Here is an 18,217-nt window from a genome sequence, read left to right as displayed (position 1 = left end):
ATTTTGGAATTATGGTAATATTCAACATAAAAGTTTCTTTATAAAAAATAAAAATTTTAAAAATATACTTATGGTGTAGGGTATTATATGGTTGGCCATGCCCGACTACACTTTCCTACTTGTTATGGATATGAGCAATTCTTATACCAAATTTTATATGGATATCTTAATTTAGTAATGAATTATGACATTGTGGCGAAAGTAATTAATAAAACCCCATTTTCCGGGAATATGTACTTTTGTATGGGAGGTATATGAAATTGTGGACCGATTCCGACAATTTTCAGCAGGAATCAAGCTCTTTTGTAGAAATGAATGTATAGTGATTTTCATGGAATTTTCTTGCATATTGTTTGCATAGAAAATTACATCAGAATGTGTAAAAATTGCTTCTTTTTCGAGATTGTTTTAAATTTTGATCCATAACTTTTCTTTTTGCTCATTTGCAATACCAAACAACTTAGGAAAATAAATATCATTTTGTGTGAATTTCTCTCTATCACCGCTGATGGTGGTGGAGGGTATAATAATTAAATTTCAACTGACAGTTGCTCACTTTGCCTCGGTAGAGTTTTCCAGTTTTTCCTACCGAGCGAGTTCTCGAGGCGCCATGAAATAACTCCCCACGAAATAACTCCCCAAAACAAAAATGAAATAAATCCTTAAATTTGGGGACTTGTTTCATTATAAAATAAATCCCCAATTTAAAAATGAAAAAAGCCCCAATGAAATAAAATAACTTCCTAAATCAAAATGAAATAACACCCCATTTATTCTTATGAAACAAATCCGTAATCTTAAAATGAAATAAGTTCCCATTTAAAAATAACGACTTCATGTTTAATACATTTCAGTTTAATCGCTTAATAAAAATTCCTTTAATAGCCGGCCTGCGGCCGGGCGCAAGGACTTTCTTATCTATGGTGTGTCCAACAACGACATCACTTAATAAATATTTTCTAAATAGCAGGACTACGAAAGGACGCAAGGACTTACCTCTCTATAATATGACCAACACCTGCTTCGCTTAGTAAAGATTTCCTAAATAGCCCGCCTAAGGCTGAACACTCTTGATACAGGGATAGTGTATTCTTAGCGAAGCCGGGGAGTTATTTCGTGGGGAGTTATTTCATGACAGCGTTCTCGATTGTCGGATAGGGTGTGTTGGTGGACCATTTGTCCTCTCTCAGCTTTAATTTCACTTAAGCTGAGGGAGGGCAGATTGTCCAACATCTGGAAATATTACCAAAAACTGCGGACCAAAAAACTGGAAAATTAAAATGAAAAGATGCGTCAAGTGTACAGCATGCCACTGGCAAAAATATAGGGGTGAAAGAGAAGGATGCATACCGGCGCCATGTGTTGATCTACTCACGAGTCACGTGTGGTCGTCATCCTGCAATCGTGAGCAAAATACTACTACGGAAGTGGGTTCCTTGGCCTCCGTGGCGGACAATGCGTCAAGTGTACAACATGCCACTGGCAAAATATAGGAGTGAAAGAGAAGGATGCATTCTGAGAGAGCTCTAAGCTACCTCAGCCTTTAAATATAGGTGAGGGCTCCGACTCTGAATCCTCAGATGATAATAATAATACCATTATAGCAAATCCCAAAAAGGGTGAAATAGAGCAAATGGTGAAAGAGGTGAGTGATAGCATAGTTAAACTACCTATTACAAAGAAAAGACTTTCTGGAGCACAGAGGAGGAAGTTGAAAAAGATGCATCAGGAAATCATAGTTAGTCAATCTCACGACACTCCAAAGGAAAAATCGGACTCTCTCACAAGATCTGAGGCAAAAAGGATTAGGTCTCCCGAGGAGTTGACAACTGAGAATAAACCTAAGAATCTAATACACAGTCGGAGCCAAGCCATACTTCACTCAAAGGAACCTCAAGTGAGAATCCTGCGAGTAAGGGTGACTCCAAGCCAGATATTCCGAAGACGAGCACGTCAGCGAAATCAACCTCGAAGGTAAAGGTATCTCAAAAGAAGCCCTGAAAAACGAGGAAGGAGAAGCTAGACGGAGGAAAAGAGCCGTCATCTTACGCCAAAGTTGCCAGAAGTAGGCACCGGACGATCTTTGATATGCAGTTTACGATGCCGGTAATCCGACAGACACCAATGTCAAAATGCTGTGCTGGCCGTGGAATAATGGGATGTCTATTACAGGAAAGAAGTACCTGAGGGAACTTTATTTGTAATAGGTATCGACCAGAAATCCATGGCTTGTCTTGCCAAGAAAAAAGGTAGGACTTACATCGCCCCTAAAGCCGTCATAATCAAAGTTAGGAAGGTGCCGATTGGAAGAGCTGTTACAACAAGCCTCGAAAAGGACACAAAAAAACCTAAGACAGTACCCAAAGCATCATTAGCAAGTACTGGCAATGTTGAGGAGTCAAATTCTAAAAGCGAGGAGGAAATCACTCACCCACCAGAAGACAAAACAGCAATGCTCTCCAGAATTGCGAATGTGTCTATTAAAAATACTGCTATTCCTATGCCTGATAAGGACACCGCAGAGCTATCAACAGTACCCACTGTTCTTACGTCACAAGAACTTATGTTTTCCCCTCTCAACAGGAATATAAATATCGGAACGGTGCTGAATCAAGGTGCAACTATGCTGAAGCAAGGTCGCGGCAACATATTCCTTGCATCTGTTTACCTGCCTTTCGATTCTTCGACACTACCACCAACGTCAGATCTGATGAAACTGTTCGAAGAGGCACAAAGGAAAAATAACAAAATTGTAATAAGTTGTGATGCCAACTAAGCTACATTAGTCAATAGTATCAGAGAAGAAGATATGCTCAGAAGAGCTTATAAACAAAATTCAGGATTGGAGAGTTTCGGACTAGCACTCGTTTTCTGATCATCGCTACATAAGATTCAAAATACTACGGCCACCACCAAAGTCGATAAAGTTTCGGAATAAGTCTAAAACTAATTGGACAATGTTCGGGACCTTACTAAAGAACCGTTTTGGCCAGGACACTTTTCAATATCGAAATAAAGAGGATATAGATGCCAAAGTGGAAACGTTCACAAGTGTCCTGGTTGAATCGTTCGAGGACAGCTGCCCTCTGCGGGAGCGGAGATCTGCCCAGGAAAAATCCTGAGTAACTGGGGAGATCCGGAACCTTGGGAAGACTCTTCGCAAACTATTCAACCGGGCACGGCGTATGAGTATCAAAATAAACTTTGTGAATATAAGAAAATCGTTCGAAAAGCCAAACGTGACTCCTGGAAAATTTTCTGTGAACAGGTAGATAGCAAAAATGACGTATCGAAAATAAAAAATTCCTCTCCAAAACTCATGTCCAACCAGAATCTATGATCAATGACACCGTATGATTATGTATTTTGTTTCTGTTTTTTTCAACGTCGGATCTGATGAAACTGGTTGAAGAGGTACAAAGGAAAAATAAGAAAATTGTAATAGGTTGTGATGCCAACTCGCACCATGTAGCATGGGGAAGTACAAACACCAATCGCAGGTGACAAGCCCTTATTGATTACCTTAATTCTAAAAGCTTGATAACATTGAACTCAGGTAATAAAGCTACCTTTGTCAACAGAATCAGAGAAGAAGTATTAGATATAACTATATGTTCAGAAGAGCATATAAACGAAATTCAGGATTGGAGAGTTTCAGACGAGCACTCCTTTTCTGATCATCGGTACATAAGATTCAAAATACTAAGGCCACCACCAAAGCCGATAAAGTTTCGGAATAAGTCTAAAACTAATTGCCAATGTTCGGGACCTTACTAAAGAACAGTTTAGGTCAGGACACTTTTCGAAAAGTTCACAAGTGCCCTGGTTGAATAGTTCGAGAACAGGAAAACCCTGGGTAACTGGGGAGATCCGGAATCTTAGGAAGACTCTTGGCAAACTATATAACCGTAAAAAGACCGCAGACTGGGATGAGTATCATAATAAACTTGGTAAATATAAGAAAATCGCTCGAAAAGCCAAGCGAGACTCTTGGAAACTTTTCTGTGAAGATAAAAAAAAAAATTATCCAAAACTCATGTCCAACCGGAATCTATGATCCTGCCCTGATGAGAGCAAGACGAGAAATCTCCTAAAAAGAGCAAGTCTGAGGTTAGTATGATGGTACGTATTCTGAGTGGATACACAGGATTACGTGCACATCTATACAAAATTAGACGTGCGGATTCAGACGAATGTAGAGCATGTGGAGAGGACAGTAAAACTCTGGAGCACTTTCTTTGCAACTGTCTGGCATTCGTCGAAGTTAATCCAAGTATCTTGGAAGTAATGTTATTTCGGATATAACATTCTTAACCAACACTGATTTGAAGATTCTTAGGAATTACGTTCAGGAAACTAAGTTTCTGAACATGCAAAAATAATACATTTAGTGAACAATTTTTTTCATGAATTGGAGAGCACAACAGTCCCGATAGTGGCCTAGGTGTATTTCTTCGGATTTAATGTAGTATACATCCTCCTATCAACCTAACCTAATTTTATTCAAACTCATTGGGGCAATTTTTACTGACTTAAAATAAGCTGTTGGTATTTTATTATTATTGTTATTATTATTATTATTATTATTATTATTATTATTATTTTGGAATTCGAGTACTATATAGGACCAAATTAAAGTAAATTGTTTGATACGTTTTGAAAGCACTATTTTTCAGGAACAAATGAATGCATATTTGAATCGTTTGAGTTTTATCTGTGATATATAGATTTAAATACGGAACATTTTGTAAACTTAATTCTCGAAAAATAATAATTTGACTGAATAATAATTTGTAAGTAAGGACTATTTGGTACTTTTCTATTCTTTATTCTGGAACACATACAGTTATTAAATGTGAATTTATTGAGAGAGATTTTTGTACTTTTTCGTTTTTCCGTTGGTTCCTTTAAATATTTTTACGATATTGAACATAGATATTGAAAATAAATTTTAAAATGTAGGGACCTTAGTGAATAAGAATATACTGAATGGGACTTTTGGCACTTTTTCATTCATCAAATATATTTTTTGAATTGTATATAATATTGAACACAGAAACATAAAATTTTTGATTAAATGATAATCTATTAGAGGTATTATTTTAGTACTTTTCTTCAATATTACTTTCGAAATTTTCTATAATGTGGAAGCTAAATGAATGAAACTAAAAAAATACAAGCTTTATACTGAATACGAATATCATATTCGCGTGATATTGTATAAAAGTGTATTTTATTTAAATTAGGATAGTTAACACAATTCGCAAATTTCAATTTGCCATTTAAATATAATTTCATAAAAATATTAGTACTTTTAAGCCTCTTATGAACATTAATCATTTTCTAAAGCGAAGCTTATGTAAACCGATTTTTTCCATTTTAAATGCCAATCGAACTGCAACAATAGTTTAGGTCCTATCGTTCTTTTAAGAGACTGACAGTCTGACCTAGAAAATTTCAATGTTACAAATTAGACCAAAGATTTATAGTCGAATCCAGATAATTCAAATTAAATGTTTCACTTTTCTTAGCTTTTCAATCACTTTCTGGTTAACAGTTTTTCAAATCAGCCGATAAAACGAACAGTTAAAAAGGCGTTCTCTACCTATGTATATCGAAAATTTATAGTACAGCTAGGATGTATGACAACTTCTGTAAAAAATTGTTAGCATTTTTAAAACTTTTTGATGATGGAAAAATATGATAAATAAACATTTTATAAAAGACTCTTCGCAAACAATTTAACCTAGCACGGCGTAAAAAGACCCCAGTATACTGGGATGAGTATCGTAGTAAACTTGGTGAATACAAGAAAGTTTTTCTTAAAGCCAAACGAGACTCCTGACACTTTTCTGTGAACAGGTAGGCAGCGTAAATGACGTATCGAAGATAAAAAATTCCTATCCAAAACTTATGTCCAACCGGAATCTATGTTCGATGACATGGGCAGGAGGCTGGAGGATATGGAGGAGACACTGAAACTCATAATGGACTCCCAATTCCCACGCGGTATATCGAACAACATAGATGAATTGATATTGGACTAAGGGGAGGCTAACACGGAAATTGTAATTACATCTAAAATGGTTAAAGGGCCAATCAAGAGCTTCGCTCCCTATAAAGGTGCAGGGTCGTATGGCATTTTCTCATCACTCTTACAGATGCAACTTGGAACCGATACTGAACTTTGCTTCATTGGTAAGAAGATACTAGTGACAGACAAAGTTAAGTTATAGGTGTAATCCTCTACCGGAAATTAAAGTGGAGTCACCACATAGAGGATAGAATCAACAAGGCACATCGGTGCTGGACGTTATGTAGGAGAACTATAGGCATGAAAAGGGGTCTTAATCCTACTATGTCAAATTGGCTTTATGAATGTGTAATCAGACCTGCTTTAGACAAAAAGTGCAATATCAAACCACTACAGGGAGTTCAGCGTACATGCTGCTTGGGTATAAGTGGTGCCATGTGTTCCACCAAGGCTCCGAAAACTAGATATTCCATCCATTGAAACATATTTGAAATATGAGGCGAAGGACTCATTACTTTATGCGAACTGGTCAAAATCGGTTATAGTACTCGTCATCAATGTATACTGGACACACTGGAAAGTTATACACAATCATCGGACTTGCCTGATCGTATACCAGACGCAGAATATGTCGGGCGATATCAGGAGATAGGACTAAATCTAAGACCATATTGGAACATGTGGAGAGACATGTGGAGAGACAGTGAAACTCTGGAGCACTTTCTTTGACCCTGCCAAGCATTCGTCGAAGTTAGATCCAAGTGTCTTGGAAGTGATGTTATTCCGAAAATAACATTCCTTACTAACACTAATTGGAAGATTTTTAGGAATTACGTTCAGGAAACTATCAACATAACCTAACCTATCAAAATCAGTTGTAACAAATTACAACTCAATTGTTTAGATTAAATTTCATTATGCATTGATTTTCGAACAAATTTTCAATGTTTTTGTCATTTACGAAAAACACAATTTGATAAACTTTTTTATTGATAAAAAAAATAAAATTTTCTAAATGAGGCTTTATATTGGTCAAATATGGGCTGATTCTCGGTAAATTTTGGAAAAACCTTAATTTCGTTGGTCTGTGTAATTGATGTCACATTAAGGAATAAGTGGTTTTAAAACAAATTTTGTATATCTTTGTTTTTTTTTTATTATTTTAGCACGCCAATAGAAGACAAATGGCCATTTAGCAATATTTCAGAAAATGGGAACCAATTCGATTGTAATGAATGTAAAACCTATTTGTCTGAGGATTCGTTTCATTTAGCTACAATTGAGGAATTCAAAAATTTCACCATAAAAGTTAAGGTAAGTAGTAATTTGTTGTAATGCACTAAATTTATAATTTTCTATAATAGCGAAATTTGAAATTGAAAATGTTAAAGTATTAAATTAGGAATTAGAAGAAAAAAAAATAAATTAATTTAGTTATTATTCATATAAAAATTTTTAGTGGTCCTCCTCACAATACTTTCACAATGTAACACTATGCGACAAAAATAAATACTTAGGAAATGATATTATTTTTCTGAAAGGTGAATCCGATTAGAACCAGAATATGTTTCTGAAATTTGCAAAAAACAAATCTTCAGAAAATTGCAATTTTGTTTTTTAAAAATTCTTTAGCAATTGACGACGTATTTAATCACTCTCTTTGTTCAAAAACTGATTTTGTGAAAGATGCTTTATATGGGGATATGGTTTAAAATGGGCCGATTCTTGATAAATTTGGTGGAATTTCTGCTGAATTTTATCGTGATATTAATATTAAAAGGAGAATTATGGAATTCAAGTCATTTTCTAAAGGAAGGTTTGTATGGGGTCAAATAAGGCCGTATTGTCTAAAGAATCAGCAGTATCACTTATTATTACAGCAAACTTATTTATACCTATTTTTATATTGTTTGGAACTTATTTCACCCATGCAAATCCTCCTTAAGCAAGCGAATTAATTCCATAATTTTCTTCATTACATTAATATCACGATGAAATTCAGCATAAATATCTTTTATATAAATCAAAAACCTTCCACCAAATTGTATGAGGCCAATATTAAGCCCTATCCCACATATAAAGCACCTTTAGGAAAATCAGATTCGTCAATCGCTAACGGATTTTTAAAAGCAACATTGCGTTTTACTAACGAATAATCGTGGATTTCTAATCAGTTAATAAATAGTAAGGTTTCTTAATAAAATACTTTTAAAAAGCATCTCCAAACAGGGACAACGGTGCAAAACTAAAATAAAAAATATGTTTGCTGACGAAATTTACACATATCTCTCCAGTTTACTTAAAGGTTAAATGTGTCAACTAAATAACTGACTTATAAGTGCTAAAAGGTACAAAAAACAGGTTTTTACCATTAACTCAAGATTTTGGAGATGTTTGTAAAATTTCAAAAACATATTATTGTTGTACTCGGATCCACTTTTCAAAAAAAAATGGTATCACTTAACTCCACTTATTTTTGGCCTGACTTGGCATCCTGTCACTATGGTAAACAAGCCCTTAAGTGGTACAAGAACAATAATGTGGTATTTGTACCAAGAGAGGCAAATCCTCCAGCTTTTTTTGTTTTGTCCAGCTTTTTAAAGCACAATGTCCAGCTTTTTGCGAATCGGAATCTGGCAACCCTATACTCCACCTATTGAAACATATGTAAAATATGAGGCGGCGTTTACAGCCGAACGGCTCTTTATTTAACATACAGTGTCTCTCTTAAGTATTCGAATTTAGGTATAATATAACAAGTATGAATGTATAGTCGGGCGTAGTAGACCATATGATACCCTACACCAGTCAGTATGTATGTTAAAAATGGGGATTATTTAAAAAAATAAAGCATTTGGTTTATTTTTTAACTTTATTTCGGAATATTTTTACTTTTTTTTTGGCAAAAAACGAGGTTTTTTTAAGAGGGCTTAAAGGGGAGTAGGGCAAAATATGGCCTCATCCTTAAAAATGTTGGTAGGGGGAGTTAAGTCATCTTCAATATTATTTATGTAGAATTTAAAAGTGTTATTAGTGTTTGTTAGTGAATTTTGACCTTTAAGTCATTTTCTGAAGGGGAGTTTGTATGGGGGAAAGGGTCAAATGAAGCCCGATCATTACAAAAATCGGGAGTGTCATTTAAAGTTGTATAAAACTAAGTTTTATCGACTTTTGTTAACATAATGGATCATTTAAATTAATTATAAGCCAAAAGTCCATATTTGGGGGGTACGGTTGTATGGGGGCTAGTCGAAATAATGGACCGATTTTAATCATTTTCAATAGGCTTCGTCCTTGGGCCTAAAGAAGCGTGTGTGCCAAATTTCATCCAATTATCTTGAAAATTGTGGCCTGTACCTTGCGCACAAGTTTTAAATGGATAGCCAGCCAGACGGACGGGCATAGCTTAATCGACTCAGAAATACCATACACCACTAAAGTGGTGTAGGGTATAAAAAGAAATTAAATTTAATAACATATTTTGTATGCAAAATTAATAAATTAATTTGTTAAATTGTTAAAACTTTAAAAATTCACATTTACTTAAATTAATTTAGCTTTATTTAAAAAAAGTCCATAAAATTACCTCACAAAAGTATACGAATTTTTTCTGTATCTCATATTGACTAATTATACGAAACACACAAATTAGAATCGAATGTTTTTTTACTAAAAATTGTTTTAAGGGGTAACTATCAACCGAATGGATATATTTTTGGACCATTTGGCCCACAATTTTTAGGCATTTGTACCATCTTTTCATATAATATCATTAAAATTACGATTTTTGACCATGTTTGCCATTTTTTTCTCTTTTTCCAGAGATAAAACCAATATTTAATATTGGGATTTAATAGATTCCTTCAGGTATCTAAAAATAATAATCTTTGTTATAAGGATTTGTTTTTAAACATTCCATGATATATTTTTGGTATCGTTCTTCTAATTAATTGAATTATCTGGATCTTAAGTCCCTTTTCGTACCACTAGGATCGATATTTTCCGACAAAGTTGGCTAGTATATATAATTGTAGATATTAGCATTAATATATTTAAAATTTTCAAGAACTCGTAGCTGTGTACAACTCCAAAACATGCCTTAACAAAACGTCATCCTATACAGTAGATTTTAGTTTTTACTACTCATAACATTCACGATTATGTTGCCCATTACGAAAACACTGTATGTAAAAAATGATCATAGTAGATAATGTTTAAACAGATATCAATATTTTTGAGTTAGGCCATAATTATATGGTGGCATTCAGCCTAGAGGCCTTTGGTTATAAAAAGAATGATTCCACTACATTGAATGGCGTTTCTTCGAGGCATGCTATGGAGTTATAAACTTCCAAAATATATTGAAAACTTAAAATGTATAACAGCTGATATCTGAAACAATATATAGAAGACAAGTTTCCCCGAAAATTTTTGTCCCTAGTATTATAAAAATGGACTTGAGTTCCAATAAATTGAATTAGCGATAGAAGAATGATTCCAATAATATATCTTGGAACGTTTAAATACAGATTATTGTAATTAAAAATATTATTTTTAGATACCCCAAGTTGTATAAGTATTAAATCCCAATAACAAATTTTGTTTTTATCTCTGGGAAAAAGGAGAAATAAATGCAAATATTGCATGATATTACATAAAAAATTGTATAAATGCCCCAAAATTGCGGACCAAATTGTCTAAAAATGTATCCATTCGGTTGATAGTTACCCCTTAAAACAATTTTTAGCAAAATTCTAATTCTAATTTGTGTGTTTCGTATAATCCCAGCAAAAACTCGGTAATGGGTAGTACTTCCCTAACCACTTACTTTTCAATGACTACTACTTCCCGTCAGCATTACTTAGAAGTACTCTAGTAATGACTTTCTTCTAATCTGATATAGAAGTACTTTATTTTCGGCTTTGTAATTTTGTTGGCACATTTTATTCAATTGCGTGTTAGAAATTGTGTTTCACAAAAAAGAAAACAAAATTAGTTTTGTATGTGAAAACCATTATTTGACGCGCAATAAAATAGCTAAGCATTGGTGCAGTGAGTAGAACATTTGACTGACAAACCGAAGTCCCTGGTTCGTATTCTAGCTGGCTCTTTTTATTATTAAAAATAAAACAACTTACTCAACAACTGTTTTGTAAGACAAATTGCAAGTACTTCTTTAACTCCCTATTTGTAAGCGAGCGTAGAAGTACTTGCCTCCAATGACATCACCGTGTTAAAATAATGACTCAAATTGCTAATAAAGAAGTAGTGCAAAGAGGTTTTATTAGCTTTTTAACTCATTACTTTTCAATGTAAGTTTTTCCTGGGATATAGTCAATATGAGATACAGAAAAAATTCGTATACTTTTGTGAGGTAATTTTATGGACTTTTTTTAAATAAAGCTAAATTAATTTAAGTAAATGTGTGAATTTTTAAAGTTTTAAAAAGCGTGATATCAAAGCTAAGGACTGTCTAGACAATTTAACAAATTAATTTATTAATTTTGCATACAAAATATGTTATTAAATTTAATTTCTTTTTATATTATACCTTAATTCGAATACTTATGAGAGACACAGTACATGTGTGTAATTTCAGTACTATACTCGTATTTTGAAGGCAGCAGTGAGCGTTAAAGTCATTTTCTGAGGGGCCTTATATTGGGGGAAGGGTTAATTATGGTCCGATCCTCATAAAATTCGGTATATAGAAGTGATGAGGGTAGTTCTCTAATTTTTAACTATAACTTGTAATTAGTGGTAGGTCAAAATTATTTAGAAAATTGTTTGATGAATTGCAAAATGAATTGAAATCATTAATAATGATAGTGATATTTAAAATTTTTAACTAAAAATATTTTAAAATTTGTTAAAATATTTGTTTTTACCAGAGATGGGGGTAGTGCACTAATTTTTAACTATCCCTAATTATTAGTGGTAGTTCAAAATTATTCACTACTTTTATTTAAGTTTAGTGATGATTTGAAAAATATAAGCCTCACTCAATAATAGTGATAGTGATATTTAAAATTTTTAACTAAAAATATTTTAAAAATAGTTAAAATATTTGTTTTTACCTCCTAGTAAAAAAAATTTTTCTACACTAAATTATTAGTTCAAAAAATATTCCTGCACTATTTTTGTTTTCAACAGAGAAATGTTTCACTCAATTGAAGGTTTAAGTTAATAGGTTATAAATTTAAGAAAAAAAAGTTGTAAAAAAGGTATTTAAATACAAAAATTACACAATTACAATAAAAACAGAAATAAACAAAACATAATACAGTAAAAATTAGCCATTATTGGCTTTAAGTAAAACAAGTTTTTCGAAATTGGAATTTTAATTTCTTTTTGAAGCATGAGATGTCGTTGGGGTGACTGCATATGTAGGGTCCATCAAACTGTCATCGCTATCAAAATCTGTATTCTCCATTTTTAAAGATGTATATTTTAAAAAAAATTTAATTATTTAATGTCCTATAAATTCTATAATTCCTTTTTTATTAAGTTTCTTAAGTCAAAATTATTTATTATATATATGTATGTATCTACATATATTCAATAATCGTATTTCAATTAGAATAATTCCATGATCACTCATTAAAAAAAATAGTGCAAAGAAAATTATTGAAGCCTTTTGTTAGTGACTGTTCAAATATTTAACTATTTGAGTGTAGTGCTTTTTTCTACACTACCACTAAAATATTAGTGCTAAAAATATAAGCTTCAATATAAGCTGATAAAAATTAGTGAAAAATATATTTTTTGAAATAATATTTAGTGCTAATGAAATATTGATTTAACTAAAAAAATAGTGCACTACCCCCATCTCTGGTTTTTACAGCCTAGTGAAATACATTTTTCTTTAAATAAAAAATTACACAATTACAATAAAAAAGGAAACAAACCATACATAATACAGAAAAAATTACCCATTATTGGTTTTAGTTAGTTAGTTCGAAAGGAGGATGTACATATATACATAAAATCCGAAGAAATACACCTAGGCCTCTATCGGGCCTGTTGTGATCGTCTTAACCAGTGCCTCAGGTGGAAATTGAACCCACCACCTCCGGTCTACCAGACTAGAACACTAACCACTAGTCTAACGGAGGCTTTATTGGAAATTTTATTGAAAATTACTTAATTTATTTCTCCGAGGAGAGTCCACCACTCCGTTATAAACGTTCTACTGGAGCGACTTTTTTAAAAAAGTTATGAAAGAGAATAGAATTGTTCCCATCGGTTTCAATTTTGCCTTCAACACTTCCTGGAGATTCCTTCAAATCACTCTGTCTTTCTATATAAATATGATTGTGTAATTGAAATATTTTTATGTTTGATATCGCTATCAAAATCTGTATTCTACATTTTAAAACATGTATATTTTAAAAAATATTGTTTAATGTCTTACAAATTCTCTAATTCCTTTTTATTAAAAATAAAAATATAAAAATATATCTATATACATATCAATTAGAATAACTCCATGATCACTCATTTTAAAAAATTAGCGCAAAGAAAATTATTGAAGTCTTTTGTTAGTGACTGTTCAAATTTTTAACTATTTGAGTGTAGTGTTTTTTCTACACTACCACTCAATTGAGTTATAAGTAGTAACAAAATTAACACTAAAAAATATTAGTGCTAAAATATAAACTTCACTACCACTGAGCTTCTGAAAATTAGTGAAAAATATTTTTTTTTGAAATAATATTTAGTGCTAGTGAAATATTGATTTAACTAAAAAGAAATATGAATGAATAGTCGGACGTATAAAAAGCATTTGATTTGTTTTTTAACTTTATTTCGGAATATTTTTATTTTTTCTGCAAAAAAAAGAGATTTTTTACAAGAGGGCTCAAAGGGGAGTAGGGCGAAATATGGCCCTATCCTTATAAATATTGATGAGGGGAATTAAGTCTACTTCAATATTATTTATGTAGAATTTAAAAGTGTCATTAGTGTTTGTAAGTGAATTTTGATCCTTAAGTCATTTTCTGAAGAGGAGTTTGTATGGGGGCTAAGGTCAAATAAAGCCCGATCATTACAAAAATCGGGAGTGTCATTTAAAGTTCTATAAAGCTAAGTTTTCTCGACTCAGATAAAAATTTTATTTATGAATATTTTTTGATGAAATTTTACTGTCAGATAGATTTTTTACTCAAAATGGGTTATATAAAACAGGTCACTATAATTTGATATCGACTATGCGATTTGAGAATTTTTGCTAAAAATTGAATTTTCCATAAAAAATAAGGTTTTTTTGGTGTCAAAAATTTTTAGGTTTTGTTTCATTTATCGTATTTTATGTAAAGTCAGCTTTCCAAGAAGTATAAATTCTATATGCATCTTCTTAGAAACTTTTTAGATTACTTAAAAAGAAAAAGATACTTTTTTCCCAAAAAATGGCAAAAAATCGCCTTTTTTAATTTTTTAAATTAAAATGCCTCTAACTTTGGACTCAGTCATAATTTTTACATAATTCTTTCACTGCTTGATATATAAACTTGTTGTTAAGCGAATAGAAAAAAATGGCGAAAATCGGGAATATTTGGACCCGCTAATATCAAAAAACTAAAGTAAGAACGGTAAAAATTTTAAAATTTTAATTTTCAAAGTGAATATCTCCTAAACTATAAGAGATAATTTACTGCTACGTACGTGCTCAATGAGGAGATTCTATATACGAAATTTGTTTTTTTTTTAAATCGGAACTCAAATGAAGAAATAGGATCGTTTTAAAAATTTAACAGAGCCGAGGTGTCCTAATTTGAGGACCCGCCGCCGGGCTCCTGGTTGGCCTATAAGGTCCAAATTCAAAACGTAAACTCGACAACTCCTCCTCTTTGTGTATACCAAATTTCATTAAAATCGGATTAACCGTTTAGAAGTTACCGAATTATTTCCCTCTTTTTTTTCTATACCACTGTGCGACAGATATGATGACGTACGTATCTAAACTGTAAGAGGTATTGACATAATTCTATTTTACTTTTATTTCCTTTTATGTTCGTGATAAAATTCAAAAAGGAAATTTCTGATTTCATGATCTCCCTTTAATTGGTCATAGCTCCCATAACACATTTAAATTCAATCAACATTCACATTCACTTTGACGTACTACAGTTAAATGCTGTAGGTGATTAATTACTTTATTAACCTATTGTTCGTAGTGATACACCATGTAACAACTAATATTGAGATAAATAATTCTTATTTTTAGTTTTAAATATTAATTAACTTACATAATATCGTGAGTTGAATGTCCATCGAAACTCTTTCCTTTACTCCATTATCTGCGGAACATTGGTATATACCAGCATGGTGTCTATCAACATTTTCAAGAATTAAAGTTGAGCTATCTGAGAGATGTGTGGGACCAGAAAAAATGTCCTTTTTAAACCAAAAAATAGTCGGTACAGGGTTACCGGAAGCTTTACATTCAAGCGTAACAGTACTACCTTTTCTAGCGGTAACTTGTCCATTATGTGGAAGGGCTCGAAGAGTTGGTGGAACTAAAAACAATATAAAAAAAATATTTGAAATCAAATACAAATTAATACATACATACATACATACATACATACATACATACATACATACATACATACATACATACATACATACATACATACATACATACATACATACATACATACATACAGTGTTTTGATTTATAAATTCCGTAATTTTCTTTAAAAAATGTGTTGCGAGGTAATGACTACATTTTCAATTACAATTACATTTGAAATAATTATAATTGAAGATTTACCAATTACAATTACTTGTAATTGAAGTTTTGAAAATTACAATTACTTGTAATGGTAATTAAAGTAATTTGAAAAAAAATATTCTGAATTTAGCGTAATAACAAAAACCTTCAAACTAAAACGCCAAAAAGCTTTAAACGAGCAGCGTCTTCGCGCTAAGGTACTCGCTGCTCCTAGGGGCATCAAAACCTTTCGGTCGTTCGTTAAAACTGTAAAAAGACGACCAAACATTCACTGACCCGGTTGATAAAGCTAACCTTTTGGCTGAGTTATTCGCAAACAATTCTTAGCGATCAACCACTGCCCGAGCTCGAAAGGGTATCAGTAACTATGCCAAATATATTCTTTCGATCGCGTGCCGTTAAAAATTTCTAACAGATCTCAACATTAACAAGTCTCCTGGACCAGGTGGCATACCGGCACTGGTCTTGAAGCAGTGTTCTTCGACGTTAGCTCGTCCATTAGCTAATCTTTTCAGCATTCTATACCATGCCGGCAAATTTCCTGCATGCTGGAAGATTGCTAAGGTAACGCCAATTCCTAAAAAGGGAGAGGCTAATAATCCTGAAAATTATCGTCCAATAGCAATTTCTAAAGTAATGGAAAGTATGGTCAATTTCCATCCTGTCAAGTAATTACAGACCAACAATTTACTTAACGACCGCAAGTATGGCTTTCGTAGAGGTCGCTCTACGGGAGACTTACTAGCCTTACTTTCGGAGAAATTTTGACATTCCATTCACCATTTTGGCGAAAGTAAAGTAGTGGCTCTAGATATTTCAAAGGCGTTTGATAGAGTGTGGCAGGGTGCACTTGTATCAAAACTAATTGCATTTGGTGTCGGTAATAACTTCTCTCGATTTATTTCGAGCTTTCTCAGAGATCACACTATACGAGTTGTTATAGATCGGATCTCATCAAACGAGTTCAAGATTAATTCAGGGGTACCGTTCTTTCCCTACCCTATTTCTTATTTTAAATAACCTTCTATGTCAAACTTTCAACTCAATCTACTATTTTGTATCTGCCATTCTTAGTTATTCAATTATAGACCAAGCCCTCTAAAGATTGGGGCAATGAGAAGCAATATGCTTGAATCGCTTAATCACGACTTAATAAAAATCTTTGAATGGGGTCTTGTTAACAGAGTTGATTTTAACGCCCGTAAGACTCAATGTTGTTTTTTAACAAATAAACGCTTGACAGATATTGTTGTTCCATCTATATATACGGGTTGTGAAAAAATTAAGGAATCAGAAACTCTTGATGTTCTAGGCATGAAAATTTTGTGCGATGTCCGCTGGACTAAACACATTTTCCAACTGTCGAAAGAAGCGTTCAAGTGTCTTGGTTTTCTAAAACGGTATAAGACATACTTTACTCCATCTGATCTTCTCACTATTTACATCACTTTTATCCGACCGTAAATAAAACACAATTCTATTTTAGAGATACTCAACCGCGTACAAGAGAGGGCGAAGATACTTATCGGTGACAGTAGGGTATCCAACTCTATTGATTCACTGGAGCACTGTCGCAACGTGGCGTTATTTCACTGTTCTATCCATACTATAATGGAATGTGTTCCTTTGAAATTAGAGAACTTGTTCCCAATACCCGTATATTCTTGCGTAACACACGTCTTTCTTCAAGAACAATACCATTTGTCGTAGGTTGGCCAGTGCATTACAGTTCAAACTAACAGTTTTCCTGTGCGAAATTCAAATTTTGGAACAGTGAATATAAATTATTTTATACCCTTCACATTTGTAAGAAGGGTACATATAAGTTTGTCATTCCGTTTTTAATTTCTATAAAATAATTTTCCGACCCTATAAAGCATATATATATATATTTAAATATTTAAAATCAGCAAAATCGGTCGGTAAATAACGGAGATATGAGCAAAAATCAGACACAACCTCTGAAAATTTCATAAAAAATTTCATTTTTATACCCTTCACCTTCGTGAGAAGGGTATATACAGTGAATCAATTAAGTAATTTGCCTATGTAAAATTTTATAAATTTAAAGAAAAAACTGTTTGTGAACAATTATTTTTAGCAAAATAAAGCAATTTGTTTGTTGTATTTTTTAAAGAATATCTTATATTTTAATTTTCTATCATAAAAAGTAAAATCGTTATATTAATTAACGAGATTTTTGATAAAATGTGAACGTATTGTTAATTTTTTGGGTCAATAAAGTATTTTGCTTTTTTAGGTTTTTTGTTCATTTTTTTAATATTGCTGCATTATTTTATAATATTTAATATTTTTATTACTACTATATATTATAATAACATTTTTTAGATATTTTAGTAGTGGAACGACTAAATTTGGAAATTTCTTAACCGATTTATTATCCTATATACCTATCAGAACTTATCAATATTTGACTTAACATGAAA

General features: G+C 32.4%; 1 protein-coding gene across 1 annotated transcript in view; it reads right to left on the bottom strand.

Annotated features, from left to right (window-relative positions):
* LOC111683413 (limbic system-associated membrane protein) overlaps positions 1–18,217 on the bottom strand; it is a gene marked incomplete at its 5' end in the record, with an annotated part of 162,157 nt that overhangs the window by 88,395 nt on the left and 55,545 nt on the right. The window contains one exon of the mRNA XM_046952807.1: positions 15,283–15,552. Within this exon, the coding sequence (XP_046808763.1) occupies positions 15,283–15,552 (270 nt within the window). The remainder of the gene's footprint in view (positions 1–15,282; positions 15,553–18,217) is intronic.

This window comes from Lucilia cuprina, chromosome 5 (genome assembly GCF_022045245.1).
Source record: "Lucilia cuprina isolate Lc7/37 chromosome 5, ASM2204524v1, whole genome shotgun sequence".
Lineage (NCBI taxonomy): Eukaryota > Metazoa > Arthropoda > Insecta > Diptera > Calliphoridae > Lucilia > Lucilia cuprina.
Note: the sequence above shows the minus strand (reverse complement) of the source record. Positions and strands in the feature narration are given on the sequence as shown.